This window comes from Tripterygium wilfordii, chromosome 13 (assembly GCF_013401445.1).
Source record: "Tripterygium wilfordii isolate XIE 37 chromosome 13, ASM1340144v1, whole genome shotgun sequence".
Taxonomy (NCBI): domain Eukaryota; kingdom Viridiplantae; phylum Streptophyta; class Magnoliopsida; order Celastrales; family Celastraceae; genus Tripterygium; species Tripterygium wilfordii.
In genome coordinates this window covers 14,996,379-15,018,422 of record NC_052244.1, presented here as the reverse complement: position 1 = coordinate 15,018,422, position 22,044 = coordinate 14,996,379, and the positions used below count along the sequence as shown (strand labels likewise).

Here is a 22,044-nt window from a genome sequence, read left to right as displayed (position 1 = left end):
TAATCTCTTTCAGTTGATCAAAATATACCGCGGACCCAAAGTAAAATCACTCCCTCTTATTGGGCCACAAGGTCCAGAACATTCATTTTAATGGGCCCAGAACATGCATTTTAAGCTTCAGAGTCATAATGCATGGAAATCGAAACATTGTAAATATTTATTTATTTTTTGTCTGGAAAAAAAAACAGTGAAAATTGTAAATATTTATTTAGTCATACATTCTATTTACATTTCCATTCCATTCAAAAAGAAAAAAGGAAAAAGTGAAAAAGATAAGAGCCCACTGTCTCATTCTGGCTTTGGAGACTCTCTCTCTTGCTTTTTTGCTCTATAACAATTCACTGAGTGGGGTATCTTCCATGGCAGAGCAGCAGCAGCAGCAGCAGCTAATGATAGTAGTCTCCTCCTTGTTCATAGCCATCATTGGCGGTGCATTAGTCTCATCGGTGGAGGGTAACTGGTGCGTAGCCAGAAGTGATGCCAGCAACCAGGCCCTGCAGGGGGCCTTGGACTATGCTTGTGAGTCTGGGGCAGACTGCACTCCGATTCAGCCGAATGGGCTCTGCTCTCTCCCCAACACCATCCAGGCCCACGCCTCTTATGCCTACAACAGCTTCTTCCAGAGAAAGGCCATGGCTCCTGGCTCCTGTGACTTCTCTGGCACTGCCACTGTTGCCAAAACTGACCCCAGTGAGTCCTCTTTCTCTTTCTCTCTCTCTCTCTAGATTTCATTCATGTATTTGGTTTGTTGATTTTGGGTTCTCTTTGAGTGTAGGTTATGGATCTTGTGTATACCCATCTTCAGCAAGGTAGGCCTCCATTCTTCACCAATCACCTCTCTCTTTTCACTTCTGTTCTATCAATAACAAAAGAAAAAACAAAAGATAAATCTGTTTTTTTTTTTTAATGATAAAAATGGTTTCTTCATCTACAAAGTAAATGGGTTTAATCATTTAGTGTCTCTCTTTAATCCTGTTTAACTTTGACGCTATTTGAAATAGTGTGATTACATGCACTTTTACAATTAGTGACATTGTTTTAAATAGTGTCATTAGTACGTCCGAATCATTAGTTGGAGTGATAAAAACGATGTGTCACCCTGTGATTAGAGTTTGATTTTGAATCCCCCTCATCCCTTTCAAAAATAGTGTCATTAACTATGTTAGAATATGTATAAATGAAATAAAATACCTCAACCCAATAAATTAATTTATTGGATTGAATAACAAAGTAATTAATTTTACCATGGTATCTGAAGGGGAGGTTTTGGATTCAAACTTTAGTCTTCGTAATTTAATCTCATATTTATTGTTACCCCAAGCATGAGCCTTTATATATGTTTGTTATTAAGATGATTTGTAATTTAAAAGTTCTACCAGCTAGCTTGTGTTATCAGGATAGTTTGGATGAATTTTATCCTAACCTGCTGGATTTATGAACAAATATTATTACCAGCGCCGCTGGAGGGATCGCTACGCCATCAACAAACAACCCAAACGTGCTTACACCACCAGGAACTACAACTCCAACGTTGGGCGGCAATGGTGCTACCGGCGGTTTGAATCCCGGAATGACCCCTCCGTTACCACCTGACAATTCCGAAGCTCGTACAGCAGCATTCATGGTCACACCATTCTTGATGCCTATTCTCATTTTCACTAGTTCTCTCATTTTTCTTGAATAGAGCTGCATTGGGCTGAGCAAGGTGAAAGCTTAATTACACAGTTTTGTTAGAAGTAATTGGAACCCTTTTTCAATTTCTTTGAATTGATCGATCATCAACGTTTGTGAAGCATAGCAGTGAAAGTAGATAAAGATTGAAAGGTTAAAGGCCAATATTTGTAAATGGATCTGGACAGTTATCAGGTTCATTAGCATACCCAACTGTTACACTCTCCCAACTGCAACCACCATTGACAACGATTTGAACTGAGCAGCAGTCACCGAGGGTGTAGTTGTATACTCGATTTGACCTCTCAAAGGCAAATCACTATATATCTCTGATACTAAAGTCACGGAAACGGCATACTGAAATCAATGGAATAACTAAATTTATTATTTTGTATCAATTGAATAATCAAATGTCTGAAAAAAAAATGTAATAACATACTAAAATCAATGTAATAATCTGAGGATTGGAACCTATAGAGCTTGTTCAGGGCAAGTTCGACGATTGTGGTGGATTGCGGAGGAGTGGCCTAATGGTGGATGGATCGGGCTCCAAAAGTTTTGATTGACTATGGCTTTTAAGGCGAGATTCTAGCGAAGTAGGTGGTTGTTGACGACAAACGAAGACTAGGGATGGGTCATGGCGCTACGGCACTTCAGTTTGGTGACCCTGATTGGTTGCCGGACGGTCAATATTGGGTTTCGAGAGTGAGGAGAATATAGGAATAGGAGAGAGAAAGAGAGAGTGTGAGGGAGAGGGGAGGGTAAATACACTTGGATCATTTACCAGTGATTTATCATATGTGACATGGATTTTACAACTCATTTTTTTTAAAAAAAATAATCATATTTTCTTGCCATAAGGACCAACATGACTCAAAATGCAAAATAGAGAGTTATGTTTAGTCCTAAAAAAAATATGGGGACCTGATTGAATTTTTTGGAAAAGTAGATGGATTTTTTTGGATAATACTAAAATAGATGGGCTTTTTTCGATACTTCAAAAGAAAAAAAGAGAGGACCTACAATTATCCCCAGAAAGTTCTTTGTTGGGTTGGATCAAGATCAATCGAAGACGCGCAAATTAGAGTCGATCTCCTCGTAGGGTACTTGATCCAGACACTATAATCTGTAGCGTCCACATTATATTACACAAACAAGAGTGTGCGAGGAGGTAGAATAGAGAGATTTATCATGAATATATTCAGGTTAGCTGGGGACATGACCCATTTGGCCAGTGTCCTGGTTCTGCTCCTTAAGATCCACACAATCAAGTCTTGTGCTGGTATGTGATTTGCCCAATATTCATCTCGCTTTCTTTTGGGTTTGTTTTAATTTCTGGTTTGATTATGGGATTTGGGATCTTTGTGCCGAATGTGGATTTGGGTTTTGCATATGTTTGAATCCGGTTTAATTGACAGAGGAGTGATTTATTTCGTAACAACGTGAGAATGATGGATTCTCCTTCTCCTTCTCCTTCTCCTTCTCCTTCTCCTTCTCCTTCTCCTTATTTGTATGTCATTTTTTTCAGAAGAAATGAGGCTCTACTTATAAATGTAGTTATCAACAGGTTGAGATTGTTTGATGTTTTGTGTGGTGATGTATGTTTTTCATTTCCAAGTTCTAAAAATGAATTGGGTTCTGGTATTTCGGGTTTGGAATTAGTTAGTCTATTGATTGCATTTCAGGTAGTATTTGGCTTAAAGATTTGAGTACTCGGCTTCTGAATGTAGAATATATGGGTGTCATTTCTATGTGTTCGTGACCTGAACATAGTATTTATTGTGATTCAGGCTCAAATCATTTTTTATGAATGCACAATTTTGGTCTCAGTCAATGCCACATCCTCATTCTTACCAATTGCCCTTTTGGAGTCCACATTCTTTCCATGGATAACATGACAAAATTTCCTAGTAGGCATTCCTTGGTGAGCTAGAGCATGAGGCATTCTGAGTTCTGACTGATGTGTTTTTAATGCACACTTTGTATAAAGTCTTAACTCGTTTTGTTGAGGTTGAACTAGAAGGGTCATTTATATTTTGAATTTTGATAGATTGTGGTTAGCATCTTGTGGCTTTCTTTGTTTGTTGTATGATTTCTTTGTTAAAAGGGCATGCTTTATTCAGTTGCGTCTTATTGTATTAAATGATTAGTTTATGTTTCTCTACATTGTGCATTTGTTGTCACATTATCCATGGCCATCACAAGTATTTTTTCATCAGTCCTAACTAAATTTTGGAAGTTCTAACTTCTTATCTCATATTTTCTTGCAGGCGTTTCTTTGAAGACTCAAGAACTCTATGCTCTTGTCTTTGCCACCCGCTACTTGGATATATTCACCAATTTTATTTCATTTTATAATATTATGATGAAATTGATATTCTTGGGCAGCTCTTTCTCTATTGTCTGGTACATACGACGCCACAAGATTGTTCGTAGATCCTATGATAGGGATCAAGACACCTTTCGGCATTTTTTCCTTATCCTGCCTTGCCTGTTCTTGGCCTTACTTATAAATGAGAGGTTTACTTTCAAAGAGGTACCAATATCCTTTTTGTTCATTTGGTTGTGGATAATTCAATACATACTTTTTTTAAAAAAAAAATTATAGCTTATGCTTTTCTTTCCAATGAAACCATAAACTATTTGATTCTACTAGTATACATGTCATTTTTGGCGATGATTTCACTTCTTTTTTGATTCTTTAAACTGTTGAGCAGGTAATGTGGACATTTTCATTGTATCTGGAAGCTGTTGCCATACTTCCTCAGCTTGTATTGTTGCAAAGGACAAGAAACATTGACAACTTGACTGGACAATATGTTTTTCTTCTTGGGTATTCTGTTAACTCAAATTCTTTTGTTTTAGTAGCATTCTTAGAGACCTGACTTATTACATTGTGGAAGAACTTTGGCTTCCTCATGGCTTCATAATCAATTTGCCATTATAAAGTATTGTCACTCTTTCCTGACCTCCTTTATTCCCAAAGTTCGTTTCATTTCTTTGCTCGTTTCGTTTCTTTGCCATTGAGTTGATAATATTGTGGAATTAGTGATGTTACCATACTCAAAAGAAAAAGGGTGTGCTCACTGCTCAGTAGTGTCTGTTTGTTGTTGGGGGTGGGGGTGGAGAGCAGCGTTACTCTTTTTTACAGTTGGAGCATCAGGATCAAAGTTTTGAGTTTGATTTATTCATCAAATTTTATTTGTTTATGCGTATTCTTACCATGATCTCAATATTGTAGCAATTTAATGAGAGATTTATTCTTTTGGTGCTTATATACTAGGTAACTTTTCCCTCAAATAAGATTTTGATGATAAATCAAAATTTTCTAGACTTAAACTATTCAGATTACCTTGAACTCTTGGGAGAACTTGCAGTTCTTTATCCTAAAAGAGATGAAAGGAATGAGACAGAAATATTGCCGACAACCATAGGTTCTAGACAAATGGTATTGGAACCCAAGGGATTTGAGAAAGTACGAACTAGTCCATCGGTTAAATAACCTCCCTTCACATATCAAGGAAGCCAAACATAACCTGCATAAGGAGCTCAGCGGCTGGCCCAAGGTTTGCTCCCAAAGGTCAAATGGTATGACCTAGGCTTAGTCAATGCTTGTGATGAGGATTCTCAACTGCTCACATTCCGGGTTTTACCTAGTAACCCCATATTAAATTACTTATTAGGTCTTTGTGGTTTCCTCATATTAGAGAGAGGGGGGGGGGGGGGGGGGGGTAACACTTTCCTGCAAAGGCAATTTGAAGCTGCTTCCTTATGCCTGAGTTTTGGTGGTTTCCTATGAAATTAACTACATTGGAGCTTAAGATGTTGCTGATTGAGGTCATTAGTGGTAATTGTAGAAAATGAACAAAATTGATGCTGCAGTTTGTTTTTTCCCTTCTTTTTTTCTTCTTCCTCCACTATTGCACTGTACCAATTTGGCCACCAAGCTTGTGTCATAGGACCAGGATATGTCCATCCTTCTTCTACCACTGCCACACCGTCCCAATTTGGCTACCAAGCTTGTGTCACAGGACCAGGATAATATCTATCCTTAGATGTATTAGGTTTCCTGTCAGATGTAATCCACAAACCTGGGGCACCTACTTAGGAACACTTCCTGAGTAGAAGATCCATGTGTTTATAGGATGTATAATTTTGTGAACATGAAGGATCGGTAAAACTTGCTTGATACCACCTAATGTTTGGGTGGAACTTCTTGCAACAACATTTTTCTTTGCAGTTTGTTTTCTTGGTGCATTGGAAATCTCTTTAGTACCATATTCTTAAGGCATGATTCTGGATACTGGAAATGCAGAACTTTCTTTGGATGACTTTGTCATTCTTATCGAAGTCTTGTAAAATTATTTTAATCTCTAGATGCAAACCAGGCACTTATTTTACTTATTTTCATGCAGTGCATACCGAGCATTGTACATATTGAACTGGATATATCGATACTTTACTGAGGAGCATTATGTCCATTGGATAAGTATAAAATCTCTGCCTCTCTCTATTTATATATGTGTGTGTACGTCTTGGCTTGCGTTTGTGTTTCATTTTTATGTTTTATCTTGAGCATTTGCCAATACTCCCTACATACATTACTTTTTTCGTTACAGCTTGGATAGCAGGGCTTGTGCAGACATTACTATATGCTGATTTCTTCTATTATTACTTCCAGAGGCAAGTGCTTCTGACTTTTCTGGAAAACCTTTTGAAGATACATTGTTATGCCCAAATTGACTTCATTTATCCTTATGCTCATGCAGCTGGAAAAACAACGTGAAGCTTCAGTTGCCGGCTTGAGTGTTTCCAGGCGTAGGGTAGGATTGCAAGTCATATACATGGCTATGTATCTCCATTAGATATGATCTTCATTTTCGCTTTAAGATTATCATCCTCTTTTTTTTCCTTGGAAGGAAGGGGGAGAGCCCTAATACCTCCAAATCATCTGTCACCAGAAATTTAGTACTTTGAATGAAATTGTCAGTGTACTGATTTCTACAGGATTTTCTTTTTCTTTTTCTTACTGGTCATGCCAGAAGTTTTATTATTTGGTGATGTAGAAAAACTATTCTGCAATTTCTGATGCATAGAGACTGGAATTACAGTGCAGAGCAACCAACATATATCCTATTTGCCACTTTCAAAACTTTTGAAATCTTAAGGTATTGGTGCATACAAATTGCCATACATCGAGGTAGATGTAAAGAGGAGGTGGAAACAGCTAAATCTAATCAATTCAAGAATGCAAGCTAGAAACTCATAAGCAAGAGAATAGTTAGTTCCTGGCATGAAACACATGAGTCCTAGGTTCGACATTTCCTGTCAAATATTTTGTGGTCATACTTCTTGGTTCAAAGGGTCTGTTTCGGAGAGATTTCACGATAAAAAAGAAAAGAAATGAAAAAAGAAAAGAAAAAAAAGCAAGGAAAAGAAAAGAAATGAAATGAAGAGGTTCCACTATTAAAAAAATTCCATAATAAAAATTAAAAAGAAAAGAAGAGGAGTATTATAGGTCGTTCCGAGTCTCACCCCACTAATGGGCTTGAGATCTGAGACTAAAAAGAATTAAGCCCAATGAAATAAGAGACAAATCCTAATTAAATAACATGAGTTTTGATCGTGTTTACGAGTTTAACGATATTTTTTTGTCTAAAATAAAAATTAAATTCATCACAAAATAAACATAGGATGTTTCGGATCTATATTCAATGATTCGTAATTTTTATATCATTCTTATGTTTAATTTAATTTTTATTTGAGATAAAAATATATCATTAAACTTATAATCCCGATCAAAACATATCCGTAACTTTTTAAAAAAAGAAAAAAAAATTATAATGATTTTAGAGTCATTACAGTGGGACCTCTGCTGTAAATTGTTTAGAATCAAACTAATGGTGTGTTTGGTAGAGGGGTAACGAGGTGTAATGGTTACAGGGGTAATTAAATTTTAAGTTTATTTGCCTTTGTTATGTTAGTATAATTTTTACTCCTGTAATAAATTTTAATAATTGAGCTTATTTTTTATACATAAAGTTTATTGGTGGGGACCTGGGTAATAAAAAGTAATAGGCAGTTTTACTCTAACCTATTACTCCCTTAATTAAATCCCCAAAAAATTCTTCACACATGATAATTGAAAATAAGCTCCAACGAGAAGAATTTCACACTAGAAACTTATATATATATATATATATATAATGTGTCCGCCTGTGTATATATATATATATATGCATATGTATCTATATTTTTTAAATTTTGATACGTGATAGTCGTAACAATAAAAAAAAAATGATAGTACTTTTTCTAGTTTGGTTCATTACAATGATAACAAACAGGGGTAATGGTATTACACCAATAACTTATAGCCGTAACAAACAAGAGTAATGAATGCTTACGTATAGCCGTAACAAACAAGAGTAATGAATGCTTAGGTAAATTTTACCATTCTTTACCAAATAATGGTAATAATTATTCTCCATAATTATTATTATCATTGTAACATTTATATGAATAACAAAGTATACCCCAAATTCTTACTCCCATATCAAACGCGCACCCTAAGAATTATCTGAGAAAATAGAGACCTGCGAACCAGCGAAGACCACGAAGGATGGAGAAGAACTCAACACACCCTCTTCATTTTATTGCTTCACGTCTGCACCTTTAGAGGTATTTGCGATTTTCCCTTCTTATTTATGATCAGAATCTGCAACATCTTGTAGAAAAGTTTTGTATTTTGATTTCCCAGATTCGCATACGGGTTTTTGTGAGATTTTATCCTTTTGAATTGTGCAGTTTCTGATTTTGTCTATGTGGGTTGGTTTGAGGACTAAGTATTGTTATAGAAATTAAAGATAACTCATTATTCCCTTTTTTGGATCGAGCTTTGAACGCTATTGAATCCCCACGAGTCATTTTATTCGCCATGTCTTCTTTATGCCATGTTCGTCAAATTGGGATAAAGATTCCCCTTCATCGTTTCCAGTAGCGAAATCAGTATTGAAAATCCTTTACGTGCGAGGCCTTCATCAGCTCTTGAGTTTTGGCCTCCATCCCTTGCTTATTCTTTGGTTCGATTACTTCTTTTAGTACCCTTTTGGCTAACACCTAGTTCTGTCTGCTGGTGCTGTGACATGTTGGTGCCAATTCTATTCTTTTTTCTTCTTCGTTTTCAATTGTAAGTGGGTGATGCTTGGTACTGGCATTTGAGATTATGTGGATATGATTGCAGCTATGGATGGAATGAATTTGTTGATTTGATTAGTGGAAATTACTCATTCCGGTTCTTGCTTTGCATTACTCAACAATTAGGCCTCAAATTTTATTATCTCAATTCTTTGACATTTAGGGCCTTTTGTTATTCCCTCAGACACTTGCATTTTGTTTTTGGTATAATTCCATGCTTTTACAGAACATGAGAAGAGCACATGTCTGGTTCTAACAAAATTGTAAAAAGCTTTTTGGTGAATGAATAGCGCTACCAAAAGAAGAGATGGCAAAATTCTCAGTGGGTGCTGAAGAAGATGGAGAAGGACCAAGCAACAGCTGCAGACTCAAGAGGAGAAGGTCCGTCTCTCCTCCTTCACCTGAAAATCAAAGTCAAGAAGAAGATCAGACAGGGGCAACTTCTTTTATGTTACCCCCTGAATCTTCAAACTGTGCAGACGGAGTTGGCTCTGGTCATATCAAAACTAGCAAAGATGTTTCTGTTATCGTCTCCTTAACTGAACCTGAAGTGCTTGATTGTGCCATTTGCTATGAGCCCTTGACGATTCCTGTGTTTCAGGTTCGATTTACTCTTCACTAATCACTCCCTTTTGACTTTATTTTATATAGCTGCTGGTTGTTGATTTTTCTTATGGGAATGAGTTGATGCAGTTAGATTGATTTTATGTTAAAAAGCATTTGAAATCTTATTTGTTTGTTTAGATTTGCAGTTGGGTATTTGCTGTGAGATTGAGTTTTTGTGTATACCTCTCTCTGAAATTGGGGATTCTTACTCAAACTCAAATGAGCTCTGATTATTTGAAGAACTTGAATTTATTGTGTGGATTGGTCTAGATTGTAAGGCCTTTCTATTTTCTAATTATAATGACTTGGGATGAAGTTTAAATGTTTAGGACGAGGAAAGTGTGTGTTGTCCACTATTTATCATATTTTTTACTTTCTATGCCACGTGCTCTCCATAGTGGCATTGTGTGTTGTCCACTAATCATTTTTTTAATGTATAATTTTGGTGATATGTGTTTTTTTTTTGGAAAGTTAGCAAATATAGAGTCCATCAATCTCCAAAAAATATATATTCTTCCTTAGAAAAAACACTTTGTAATGTATTATTCTTATTTTTATATAGTATGTAAAATCTTTCGATTTTACGATTCCGATTTTACACTCCTTCTCCGATTTCGATCCAATTATACGATTTCACTACCATGCTCTTACAAGAACATTCTTTTTATTGAGAAGACAACATGTAGTAAATTTGCAATTAATTTGGTAGATTTTGAAGAGTCTGTCTTCTATGTCTAACAGGCACTGGTACTTGTTGGTGTTTATTGTTCAGTGTATTCTTTTTTATTCAAAAAATTATATTTGTTATTATAATTGGAATTTGAGGAAGCAGCAAGTTTGTGAGATTGGCTCGTCTTGAAATACATTTAAGATAAAAAAAAGTTAATGGTAGAACTTTGGAAATCAGTCCAATTTCACATTGATTTGTCTTTTGAAATCTGATGGATGGACTCTAGATTTTCAGAACACGTAAGGTAAATGTAATAAACAAAGATGCAAAATGTTTGTTTCCCGGTGGAGATTTGTGAAGAAATGGTCCGTAATGTATTCTGGTTTCAGTTCATACTTTATATGTGCTTCTATTTTGCTTCAGTTAAAATTATTAAGAATGGGGAGGGGAAAGAAATATAGATGTTAAAATCCTGCTGTATTTCAGTTTTACATTTTAATCCCATCAAAGTTTATAATTTATTGGTAGCGTTTTTGATAACTTGTCTTTGTTTTCTGGGTGATGCAGTGTGAGAATGGGCATACAGCTTGCTCGCAGTGCTGCACCCAGCTTAGGAACAAATGTCCCTCCTGCTCTTTGCCTATTGGCTATAACCGCTGTCGGGCAATTGAAAAGGTTCTGGAATCAGTCAGACTATCATGTCAATACAATCCCAATGGGTGCAAGGAAACAATGTCCTACAGTAAGAAGCGTCATCACGAGAAGATTTGCATCTATTCTCCATATCCATGCCCCTTTCCAAATTGCAGCTACTGTGGTTCATATAAGCAATTCTCAGTACACTTCAAGAGAAAACATACAGGTAGTGTGAAACACTTTCAGTACAACTGCACCTTCCGCATTCAACTACACCAAACTAGTGACGTCCGCCTCGTCCTTCAAGAAGATAAAGGTGACCTATTTGTCATCAGAAATGATTTTGAAATTCTTGGAAATGCAGTCACTCTGAGATGCTTTGCACCCTGCTCAACAATGGAACGACATGCCTATGACCTTGAGGTGAAAACAGCTGAAGGAACAACTCTTAAAATTCACTCTCTTGCAGAAAACATACAAAGTTGGGAGGGCATGCCTGTTGCTTCAGGGACCTTCCTTCTCATACCAACAGATTTCTTTAGAGCTGATGAGTATGCTACGTTATCTGTGCACATATACCACAAAGGTGTCGGTTCTGGGTTGTAAGGTACACAGTTTAAATTTATGTACATATGATTTCGATCAATGAATGAATCAACTATTTCTCAACCTATTATCAACATATATGCGAGACTACTTTGACACAATAGGTACATGGTGTCATATTGTACTTATGATTTGAATCAGCCTTTATGCATTGTAGGTACACTTGAATACCTATTTTTCTCTGTTGTTAGGAACTCATATTCTTCCTACATATGTAGGCACACCGATACTGGACATAATTATGGATCCTAAAATTACAATTTGTGTGCTTTTTCAGACTATGAAGAGGGAAATGAAATAAAAACTGCAGAACTGATAATTGAAGAATTTAAGTAATAATTGAAGAAGAATGTACATGGTGATCAACAACCCTAGCTCTTGCTTTTTCTATTAACAGAGAACTTTGAAGATTAAGTTCTCATCTATGATGGAACTTTGAGATCTTTAAGAGAAGATTTTAGAGTTTCCTTTCTATTTTTCAACTGATTCAAAACCATCTCTTTAGGTTCACCCAATTTGGCAACTATGGTCGTCGCGTCTTTTCCGTAAAGCTGCTTGCACTTTCTGTTGAGAGCAGTAACTTGATCATGAATATTCTCGCCCTTCTTTATATTTTTAGTAGCTAATGTCACAGCCTCCTTTTCCAAGTCCAACTTAAGCCTTTCATCTTCCCACATAAACAGTCTCCTCTCATGGTTGCTTGGGTTTGGGATCTTGAAATTAAAATGGCTGGCCTTGCAGACAAACTGATCATTCAATTGCGATCTCGGATCTGTTTCATCAAACACTTCTCTGTGCTCAGATGGAGGCTGGAGCCAATAGCTCTCTCCACCTTTGCTCTCACAATGTTCCAGAATTCGATTCAACTCAAGCTTAAGTTCCGAGTAACCCTTAACCATATCAAGTAACTGGTTCCTGCCAATGTCTCCTCTGCTGTAATGGTAAATGCACCTTAAGAAATATAGGTATCTGTCAGAGCACCTCATCCTCGACCGGACTTTTCGACACCATGTAGCTACCCTCTCACCCCATTCGCTATGATCCTTCCGTTGTCGTTCGTGTTTTTGTTGATGTTGTTGATGTAAACCAGAAATATCCCTATGCTTCCCCTTACTGTCATTACCATATATTAGTTCTTTGAACGCATTGAGCAAATCTTGATGATCACGAAACAAAGCTGCAATCTCTGGAAATATGTCTGCAAGAGTTTTGAGATCTGTTTTGGACCGACTTACGACATCGATGAAGTTGGCATAGACATGTTCCTGGTTTTGAAGCCGGTGTTTTACCTTCTTTACAAAATCAAGGAATTCATGGTAGCCGCTCACCTTCACTTGTTGCTGGATCTCACTCTCTTTATCATCAGATACCAATTCTTCGTCCCCAATAATCCGATCACTCACTTCTTGCTGGATCTCACTCTCATGATCATCAGATTCCAATTCTTCGTCCCCAATAATCCGATCACTCACTTGTTGCTGGATCTCACTCTCATGATCATCAGATTCCAATTCTTCGTCCCCAATAATCCGATCACTCACTTGTTGCTGGATCTCACTCTCATTATCATCAGATACCAATTCTTCGTCCCCAATAATCCGATCACTCTCACGATCATCGCCATCACCTACTAATTCTCTGAACCCGTCCAACAAATCTTGATGATCACGAAACAGAGCGGCAACCTCTGCAAACATATCATCTCCAGAACACAGGCCCTCTGTTTTGCTCTGCTTCACGACATGAAGAAACTTGGCATACACGTCTTCCTGGTCCCGAAACCGAATCCGTACCTTGTTCACAAAATCAATGGATTCCTGCAGGCGAGCGTCGATGCAGTGTCTTCTCCCGTCCACCAAGAAAAAATTGAAGGAAGCAATCATGTCATCGCAGCCATGGAACAAATCCCTAATCCTGAGCACGACTGTCTGGACGTCAATCTTCCTGTATTTGAAATCTTTCATGATCTGTTTATACAATCTCAGCTTCTCGGGCTGCTGCGTCTTCTTGAATCGTCGATGAACTTGTCTGATGAAAGTGGTAGAGTAGTTGTAGTATTGATGGTGGTGATGCTGTGCTCGACTCCATCGTTTCATGGCGGCTGTTTTCATTGCTTGCTCTTCCACAACTTGTTTCATCGCCAGAGAAAAAACAGAGTTTAGGGTATTTTGGATGGATTGAAGTGGGGGGAAAATAAATAGGATTTGAGGTCCAACTCCCTTTGTTCTAAGAGAAGTCGGAATCCTACTTCTTAAAAAACTCTTCTTGATTTTAGGATATATTTATCTTTAAAAGATAAATAATGCTACAAATCAAAGGGTATGAAATATATTTATTGCTCGGCCCATTTTCGCATAAATAAACATCACGTTTTTACCAAATATTTGGATTTTCTGACCCTAATCCGGATTGAATTTCAGACACACTTAATTAACCAAACCAAGATTAGTTTAAATTCATACAATTAAACCGGACAATAACCTAATCCGGATTAGAGTCTGGACAACTAAATTAGACAAGATTGTCGTGATTTTGTGTTTAGACTCGAATTTCAGACATATAACCTAATTTTTACATTAAAAAAATAAAGCTATTAATTAATTAATTATTCTTAATATTTGGTAAGGGAAGGATGAGATTGTGGGGATTTTAACATAATTTTTTTTACCCTCAATACCTGTCTTCCTTCACGGGCCGTAGTTTGAGACAACCAATGGTCGGATTTCGTGGGCAGAGGAGTTGAAGTTGAAGATTTGGATCAAATAAAAATTTTGTTGTCAAACTTTCTTGCTTGTGAATCCTTAATTCTCATGATTATATTGAAATTTTATTGAATCATTAGTCTTCAAAAAAGTTAAGAAACGGAGAATTACGAATAGTTCAGATGACACTTATATGTGTGATATCTCATAGAGATATCGAAACTTTCCGTTCTTTTATATTCATTAAAAAAAGAGTTAAGAAACGAAAAAATTTTAGACTTGAATGATATAAGGATACAAACTGATTTTTTTTTATTGAAGTTTGTCACATAATTTTTTTTAATATGTCACATAAGTGTCATATATTATTTTTTCCGATAATTTTCCCGACAAAACATGAAAACAAGTACTTCTCTCTAGTTGAGGGATAAAATTGAAAAAAAAGAAAGATTTAAGGACGAAAATGAAAGACTTGTATAGTTGAGAGGGACAAGAAGTATATTTAGCCCTCTGCTGTTTGACAAACAGCGAGAGAGGAACCGATCGAGGCAATCAATAGCATAATTGCACATAGGGGAGGAGAGAAAACTGTAATAGCATCATAACTATGGCGGGGGTGTCACTGCAGTGCGGGGATTGTGGGGCCCTCTTGAAGTCCGTACAGGAAGCGCAGGAGCACGCCGAGCTCACTACCCACTCCAACTTCTCGGAATCGACGGAGGCCGTTCTCTCTCTCGTTTGCACCACTTGCGGCAAGCCTTGCCGATCCAAAACAGTACGTTTACTATCATAAAGCAATTCTTTTTTTTGTCTGTATACATATATTCACACAATTTTTCGGGGTTTTGTGGGATTTATCAGTAGTGTATTAGTTTCCGCGATTTGATCTGCTGTATAATTTTGGGTTCTACAAAATTTTGAGGCTTTAGGTTTGGTTGTGGTTGGTTTGGGTTGAATAAAGGTCAAATTAATTATCTGCTGGTTTGCACTTCCATAGGATTGCCTAATGAATTGATGCCTTCTGCTTCTGCTCTGATTCCCTTCTAGTTTTAAGCAACTACCAATGCTGCAGTGCCACAAAGAAACCAAATAAATTTGAAGCTTTGATTTTTTTAATCTTTTAAGGGAATCCGGGAGGCCTTATGATGACATGATATACTGAAAATTCCTAATTTGTGTTCACTGTTCAGTTAGGTATCTGGGAAGATTTTGGGAAACAAACAGAACCTGGGTCGATTGTACTCTTTGCTCCTCGTGCTTAAATCATCATCCACCATATTGAGCTCTTATCTTCCACCTGGAGCTATTCATTCAAAGACTTCATTGACTTTTGGTTTTTTGTCTTATTTGATTTTGAAGGAAAGTGATTTGCATACAAAGAGAACTGGGCATACGGAGTTTGTAGATAAGACTTCAGAGGCAACAAAACCAATAAGTTTGGAGGTTCAAAAGGAGGCCATGGATACAGAAGAGGCTCTTAATGCTCTCAGTACTAACCAGCCTGAAGGTATTCTGTAAAGTGTTTCGCACTTGGATGGATGCTCAAGTTGTATTATAATCTCTGACATGCATTTCACAGTTCTACTGTTCTAGCTCTTTGATTGATCAGTAATGGATTATTTGCATGTCTGACATCAAGATGGACTAAATTGTTCTGGTTCAGCTTGATATATAATTCAATATGTCTTGCAATCCATTGTAACTTTTTCCCAACGGCTTAGCAGTGGCATCTCTTTCTTTGGCACTGAGAATATATACATACATCTTCTTTTTTTAGCCCTTTTCTTTGCACTTCATGCTATTTTGAATGGGGCACCTATATTGGCCAAATGGTGTCATTACTCATTGTATTTGTTAACAAATCACTCGATAATGATATTTTCAGTCATTGTGCTCATAGCTTTTGTGATGAAAATGAAAATAAATCAATGTCCGCTTGTTCTTATTCCAAACAAAAAGAAAAAAAGTTTGCGCGTTCAAAATGGATACTGGATGGTTGGTATCAGTTAAGTTTTATATGGCCTTATATTTCATCAACTCTTTGTTCTCTAGAAATGGTTGTTCCAGAGGTTGATAAAAAGTTGCTTGAGGAACTTGAAGCAATGGGGTTCACAACTGCACGAGCTACTCGGGCTCTCCATTACTCTGGTGAGGTTATTGAGTAGTACTTACAGGTTTCACCAGTTATCTATCGCAGAATGATGTTGAGATTGCCAGGATATATTCGTAATTTCATATCAGTGTTTGTCTTTTACGTTTGGATTTATATGGAGTATTTGGATTAGCATAAGGTTAAAATTTTCAGAATTGTTAGCTATGGCCTGTACTACTGTTTCACTTAACAAGTGATTAGCTGTTTATCATGAAGCTGGACGTCACTGAGACGTTTCAGAGCTGAAGGTTTATTTTACACTACAAATGACCAAAGACATCCCATTGCTTAATTTTGTCTTCTGTTTTTTTCCTCCACCTAATTGATCATAAAATACTGCTTTAGTTGAATTGTTGGAATTATGCGCATACAATGCATATGTTAGCTTTTGATATTTGCCTTTCAATGTTGTAAAGAAACATGGTTTGAAGTCTTGAATCTTGATTGAGTCATATTATGGCATCTTTGTAGTTGATTAAAGTTAAATTTCTTCAGGTAACAACAGTCTTGATGCTGCTGTAAATTGGATAGTTGAACATGAGAGTGACCCAGACATAGACCAAATGCCCTTGGTATGATATTCTTGCTCATTTTTATTAGTTTTTATCTTCCTTTTTCATTTTGCTTCTCTTCTTTAACATGCCTTTCTATGTTTATCTATGAGGATCTTGAGTGTGAAAGGTGGTTTTCCCAATTTATTTATTGTCCAAAACTTGCTATTATAATACAGTTGAATTTCAGATAGATCTGTAATAAATCTCATAAACCTTAATCAGCAATATCAAGACTAACCTCCAAAATACCACTATCAAGAGAACCTGTCACATCTGATACACCATGTGGTCTACCACAGAGACGTTCTAAATTCGTTAAAAAACATCCTTGAGTAAACATGAATATTAAGATTAAATTAACTATTAGTTAAAGCTTCAATTTCTGATAGCATTTCAAATTGGGGCTTCGGCATTAGAGCTAGCTATGAAACGCCTTCTAAGGCCTTATGAGTCCGTTGCAACATAATTGATCTTCCCTTGTCGCCTAGCAAATATGCTTCCTTAAGGAGTTAAAAGTAAAGAGATCTCTTGTAAAGGTCATGGCCAAGTTGTCGAAACTCCATTGTGATTCATGCATATTGCATAAGGCTGATTTCTGTAGTTTTGTGATTGTTTAAATTAACTGAACATTGATTTTAACTTTATACTGTGACGCTTATTATCTGTCCAGGTACCTGTCAACAGCAAAACAGAGGATCCAAAACCTTCTCTCACACCAGAAGAAATAAAGCTCAAAGCACAAGAATTAAGGTATACTTTATTACATTTCAATACTTACTGTATTTGTTGGATTAGGAAATTGCTTCAGTCGCTACGTCTATAGGAAACTAGGTCTTTGCCTCTTATGGCTTACGTGACCCTTGGCTTTGAATTTCACTTAGTCTTGTTAGATATGAATAAAAGGAATCTAGAACTTCTGAAGTCTTTTCATTTTGTTGGAAATTAATTTTATCTTTCCCTTCGAGGCTTTTGTAATGTTTTCCTGCAGGCTTGCTTATATTTATGTGTTATAGTTTTTCATTGAAACATTTTTACTGAAAGGCTAATGCTCGTCTCTTGTGTTATTTTGGCTAACATGTTTGTCCACTAATTCTATCATTCCTTATAATACTGTTCCTCTTAAATTTAAGAGACCGAGCTCGTAAGAAGAAAGAGGAGGAAGAAAAGAAACTGGAAAGGGAAAAGGAAAAGGTTCGTGGTCTTCTTTTTAACTTCCTTATTAGCTTGCATTCTGTGATAATTATATCCTACTTCTGTGTACAAAATAGTGGGATTATCATTTTGAGCACAGACATGTTTTATGTTCCTTTTTTAAAAAATTATCCTCAAAGCATCTATTAATTTTCAAACTGGAAAACTGGTATGAACTCTAACAATTCCTGTTTCACTCTACGAATCACAAATATTGGATGGCTTGGTACATTGTCTGCTTTTATTTCTGGAAATTAGATTTCCAGAATACGTGGATGATACCTTTAATGCATATTGCTTGAAAACTTGTAGACATTTTTCCAATGTAGAGATCTTGGTTTTTGCATGCGCAAGCAAGTAGACATTTTTCCTCTCCCTCTCCTTCTCCCTCTCTCATCCTGCTTTTAAGGTCTGTATTTACTGGTTAATACTGTAGTGATGCTATATACTAATATACAAGATACATATTATCTTTCGTCTTTGATTCTACATCTTTTAACATAGTTTTTATATTATTTTAGGAGAGAATTCGAATTGGCAAGGAACTCTTAGAAGCTAAACGAATCGAGGAAGAAAACGAAAGAAAACGGTTTGGTTTATCTATTATTTCTTTCATCTTGTAAACAATAAACATACAATGTTCCGGCCTTTTGAATATATCCTTTTCCTAGAATATGTAATTTTTTTTTTCCATTTGAATTTTGGATGAAATAATTCTTTGCTGTTCCAGTATACTAGCCTTACGTAAAGCAGAGAAAGAGGAAGAGAGAAGAGCTAGAGAGAAGATTCGTCAGAAACTTGAAGAAGACAAGGTTGGCCATTCTTGGAAAAATATTTGTAAAAGATTCAATTTTGTCATTTCGATTACATGATAAGCAATATTCTCATAAAATACCTAGATTTTTGTTGTTAAGTAAAGAACCTTTTACATCTTAATATACTGAGAAAAATCACCTTTTTATGGAGATATTACAGTAAAAGTACGTAGGGGCTTGTTTGCTTATGTAGGAGCATCATTGAATTTCAATTTTGAATTTCTTTCTTTCTTTTTTTTTTGGACAATGAATCATGGGTCTTTGGCCTATGTAAACCCCGGGTACTTGGATATTGCCCCACCCTCACCAAGTACCTTGGATCCTTGCCTTTTTTCGTTTGTTTGCTTGATTGAATTCTAGGAAATGAAGTCTATTTCTTCCTTTTCGATAATTTGAATTCTCATCTCCGTCAAGTAACTCTGACTTCCAGTCTCCTTAAAAAAAATTCCAGACTCTAAAACTTATTCCATATACACATTTTTGTCTTACAATAATTTTCCAAATGCTTGGTTAGATTTGATCAAAAGTTTTCTAGTCATCAAAAAGGGAAACTATTGTCTTGGTCATTAATTATTGTGGTTAACTTGTATTGGGGTTTTTTTTTTTTTTTTTTTACTGATGTTGATATTAGAATAATTAAAAAAATAAGATGGTATTTTGTGTGGATCATTTTATTAAATTAGTTTATTATAACATGAGATTATTTGACTTAAGGATATTTGAGCAACAAGTTTATTTGGAATTTAAACTTGTAGGTATTGCCACTACTTTAATTCGTAATACTAATTCATATGAGATAATATTCTGAATAAACGAATTACATAATATAGATACGTACTTCCGAGATGTTTTTTCTTTTCAATGAGCTGTAACTTGTAAATTGTTCTCTTTCAGTAATGACCTAGTAGTTGTTGGTGAATTTTTTGGTTTGGCTTTGCAGGTTGAAAGAAGAAGGAAGCTTGGATTGCCTCCAGAGGATCCTGCGACTGTAAAACCTGCTGCACCTGTTGTGGAGGAGAAAAAGGTAAAAGATTATCTAAATAGTTTTGGACTTGATGTGTTCATCAAAAATTTGTTAAAGTGATTAATAACTATTATTATTAATAATAGTTATCTTCTTGTTATGAAAATTGCAGAGCTCATTGCCTGTTAGGCCTGCTACAAAGGCTGAACAAATGAGGGAGTGCTTGCGATCCCTTAAGCAAAACCATAAGGTAAAGAAAATTATTCTTCTCCAACTTGTGCATTATAGCTTGGCTTTGTGCATACTTTTTGTTTGTTGGCTGTTGATTTATGGTTTCTTAATGATGGTCAATGTGTGTTCTAGTACTCAATTTACTATTTGGAGCTAATGAATTACCTTGCTCTGGGAGTAGTTCGATTCTTTGTATATGCATGTGATTTGTGAAAAGAAGGCTTGTGGAAACTGGTTTTATGAAATCACTTATGTTTTTTTAACTACATACATTGTTCATCAGATTTATAATAATGTAGAGTGAGATAGAGTTGAGTCCAGAATCTTGCCCTTGCAGAGGGTTTTGCAGAGGTGATTAACCTTTGCAGAATTCAGCACTTTAAGCATATAGTTTACTTGGTTGTAACTATTTAATAAAATTGGTTTATTGACTCTTGTATAATTTGTGGAATATAAATTTTGCTATTTCATTACAGTTTTGATGTTCTCATCTCATATTAAGCTGCCTTTTTTTGTTTTTTATTCGAAAATCATGTCTTATTATACTTGAATAAGTGTTCTACATTCATCATTCAAGAAGTATTATATATGTATTCAAAATTCATGTCTTATTTTCGGACTCTTCTTAAGAGGAAATATTCCTTTTCTCATTTAGTTGTTTTGCAAAATTCAACTGCTGCTACTGATAGCTGTTAAGTTGTTTTGTACAGGAGGGTTGATCTATTTATGCTTTTATCTCACTACAGTTTGTTCTTTTGGGACTAGGATGACGATGCCAAAGTGAAGAGAGCTTTTCAGACTCTCTTGACATATATAGGGAATGTTGTCAAAAATCCTGATGAAGAGAAGTTCAGAAAGATCAGACTTAGTAACCAATCCTTTCAGGTAATGGAGCTCTTACAAGCAATAGTGATAAAGTATAGTGCGCTATATCTCTAGACTTTATTGTTGCTACCAGTCTCACATATGTTTAAAAAATTAGGTGACTTGGCTACAGATGTCGAAAATATATACCACTATGATTTTCTTACACAATAGGTCCTGAATGGATGAAACCCATCAAGGAAGAGGCAATACTACTTTATTGATAATGAAATTCCTCATGGCTAAAATGTCTGTCTGTTAGCTATAAGCATTTAGGAGACTAAACATGGCTTTTTCTGGTCCTTTCTAGCATATTCAGCTACACTGCTAGCATCGCAGTGCCTCTATTGTCTTCCTTCCACCACCATTACCAAGTGCCTCGAGTACCTCCTACCAACTGTTTCCGGAAACCTGTAATCATTGTCTCTTGCCTCCTTCATTCTTAGTTTCTTACATGCCATGAGCTTTTACATCCTTTGCTGCCATATTATCTAACCACTTCTTGAATGGACATCTGTACCTCAGTGTCACAACCGATGTAGGCTACGACTGTGAGGCCTTGCATCAACCTGCTGCAACCTCTACAGAACCTTTTTGTCGGAGCTGATTTATTATTTAGTTTCCTTTTCTTTTTCTTTTTCTTTTTTCATTTGGTGTGAAACTGCGCTGCTCTTAACAGGATAGGGTTGGCGCATTGAGGGGAGGCATTGAGTTCCTTGAGCTTTGTGGGTTTGAGAAGATGGAAGACAATGAGTTTTTGTTTCTTCCTAGGAACAATGTTGACATAGCAGTGCTGAACTCAGCTGGCTCTGAGCTAAATTCAGCAATTAACAATCCTTTTTTCGGGGCTCTGTGAGCGACAATGGATTTGGGAACGTGACAATTTTATTTTATTTTTGGCAAAAATGCTATTTTCGTATCTGGGATTGTTAAGCATACACTCTGAATTAAAATGCATGGTTGAACATTTACTTATTTTGTGACTTTGTTGCTCTATGTTGGTTGTTACATCTATTTGGTTTCATTGTTACAGCGTGTAACTGGTCCTTTCATTGATGTTTTTTTTTTTTTTTCCTCCTAAGCTATGCTTTAGCGAAGGTTGAAAATAAGAGGATAAGGAGGCCTCTAGTAGAAATACAACTTATAAAAATTCATGTTTTTCTTTTTTCTTTTTTCTAGTCCTGCCAA

At 36.1% G+C, this 22,044-nt stretch overlaps 5 protein-coding genes across 8 annotated transcripts; 4 read left to right on the top strand and 1 right to left on the bottom strand.

Annotated features, from left to right (window-relative positions):
* Positions 1–269: 269 nt before the first annotated feature.
* LOC120013518 (PLASMODESMATA CALLOSE-BINDING PROTEIN 3-like) lies at positions 270–1,836 on the top strand. The gene is made up of 3 exons (XM_038865352.1): positions 270–690; positions 776–809; positions 1,456–1,836. Exons 1-3 carry the CDS (start codon positions 360–362, stop codon positions 1,682–1,684), a joined length of 594 nt encoding a protein of 197 aa, XP_038721280.1. The 5' UTR covers positions 270–359; the 3' UTR covers positions 1,685–1,836.
* An 856-nt stretch (positions 1,837–2,692) lies between these two features.
* On the top strand, positions 2,693–6,784 carry LOC120011995 (ER lumen protein-retaining receptor). The gene is made up of 6 exons (XM_038863212.1): positions 2,693–2,953; positions 3,942–4,207; positions 4,389–4,504; positions 6,087–6,160; positions 6,291–6,354; positions 6,441–6,784. The coding sequence occupies exons 1-6, from the start codon at positions 2,863–2,865 to the stop codon at positions 6,475–6,477; spliced, it is 648 nt and encodes a 215-aa protein (XP_038719140.1). The 5' UTR covers positions 2,693–2,862; the 3' UTR covers positions 6,478–6,784.
* A 1,434-nt stretch (positions 6,785–8,218) lies between these two features.
* LOC120013320 (E3 ubiquitin-protein ligase SINA-like 10) lies at positions 8,219–11,557 on the top strand. Of its 4 annotated transcripts, XM_038865088.1 has the most exons (4): positions 8,224–8,349; positions 9,092–9,466; positions 10,709–11,003; positions 11,142–11,557. In XM_038865088.1, the coding sequence occupies exons 2-4, from the start codon at positions 9,173–9,175 to the stop codon at positions 11,381–11,383; spliced, it is 831 nt and encodes a 276-aa protein (XP_038721016.1). In that variant the 5' UTR covers positions 8,224–8,349; positions 9,092–9,172; the 3' UTR covers positions 11,384–11,557. The 4 variants fall into 4 exon arrangements, with proteins under 4 accessions (XP_038721014.1, XP_038721016.1, XP_038721015.1 ...); XM_038865086.1 differs by having other exon boundaries at positions 8,219–8,349; positions 9,137–9,466; positions 10,709–11,511; XM_038865087.1 differs by having other exon boundaries at positions 9,156–9,466; positions 10,709–11,511.
* A 248-nt stretch (positions 11,558–11,805) lies between these two features.
* LOC120012644 (paired amphipathic helix protein Sin3-like 2) lies at positions 11,806–13,521 on the bottom strand. The gene has a single exon (XM_038864080.1). The coding sequence runs from the start codon at positions 13,519–13,521 to the stop codon at positions 11,806–11,808; it is 1,716 nt and encodes a 571-aa protein (XP_038720008.1).
* A 1,091-nt stretch (positions 13,522–14,612) lies between these two features.
* LOC120013930 (vicilin-like seed storage protein At2g18540) lies at positions 14,613–21,890 on the top strand. The gene is made up of 12 exons (XM_038865914.1): positions 14,613–14,860; positions 15,445–15,592; positions 16,138–16,233; positions 16,733–16,809; positions 17,462–17,541; positions 17,922–17,982; positions 18,504–18,571; positions 18,713–18,794; positions 19,738–19,821; positions 19,934–20,011; positions 20,758–20,877; positions 21,536–21,890. Exons 1-12 carry the CDS (start codon positions 14,693–14,695, stop codon positions 21,710–21,712), a joined length of 1,239 nt encoding a protein of 412 aa, XP_038721842.1. The 5' UTR covers positions 14,613–14,692; the 3' UTR covers positions 21,713–21,890.
* Positions 21,891–22,044: the final 154 nt, after the last annotated feature.

Bases quoted from the DNA above. Each gene is read 5' to 3' on its own strand.
- LOC120013518 (XM_038865352.1), top strand. From the start codon at position 360: ATGGCAGAGCAGCAGCAGCAGCAGCAGCTAATGATAGTAGTCTCCTCC. The intron at 691-775 runs GTGAGTCCTCTT...CTTTGAGTGTAG, and splicing joins TGTTGCCAAAACTGACCCCA to GTTATGGATCTTGTGTATAC. The intron at 810-1,455 runs GTAGGCCTCCAT...TATTATTACCAG, and splicing joins GTATACCCATCTTCAGCAAG to CGCCGCTGGAGGGATCGCTA.
- LOC120011995 (XM_038863212.1), top strand. From the start codon at position 2,863: ATGAATATATTCAGGTTAGCTGGGGACATGACCCATTTGGCCAGTGTC. The intron at 2,954-3,941 runs GTATGTGATTTG...ATTTTCTTGCAG, and splicing joins CACAATCAAGTCTTGTGCTG to GCGTTTCTTTGAAGACTCAA. The intron at 4,505-6,086 runs GTATTCTGTTAA...ATTTTCATGCAG, and splicing joins CAATATGTTTTTCTTCTTGG to TGCATACCGAGCATTGTACA.
- LOC120013320 (XM_038865086.1), top strand. From the start codon at position 9,173: ATGGCAAAATTCTCAGTGGGTGCTGAAGAAGATGGAGAAGGACCAAGC. The intron at 9,467-10,708 runs GTTCGATTTACT...TGGGTGATGCAG, and splicing joins TGACGATTCCTGTGTTTCAG to TGTGAGAATGGGCATACAGC.
- LOC120012644 (XM_038864080.1), bottom strand. From the start codon at position 13,521: ATGAAACAAGTTGTGGAAGAGCAAGCAATGAAAACAGCCGCCATGAAA.
- LOC120013930 (XM_038865914.1), top strand. From the start codon at position 14,693: ATGGCGGGGGTGTCACTGCAGTGCGGGGATTGTGGGGCCCTCTTGAAG. The intron at 14,861-15,444 runs GTACGTTTACTA...TTGATTTTGAAG, and splicing joins AGCCTTGCCGATCCAAAACA to GAAAGTGATTTGCATACAAA. The intron at 16,810-17,461 runs GTATGATATTCT...TTATCTGTCCAG, and splicing joins ACATAGACCAAATGCCCTTG to GTACCTGTCAACAGCAAAAC.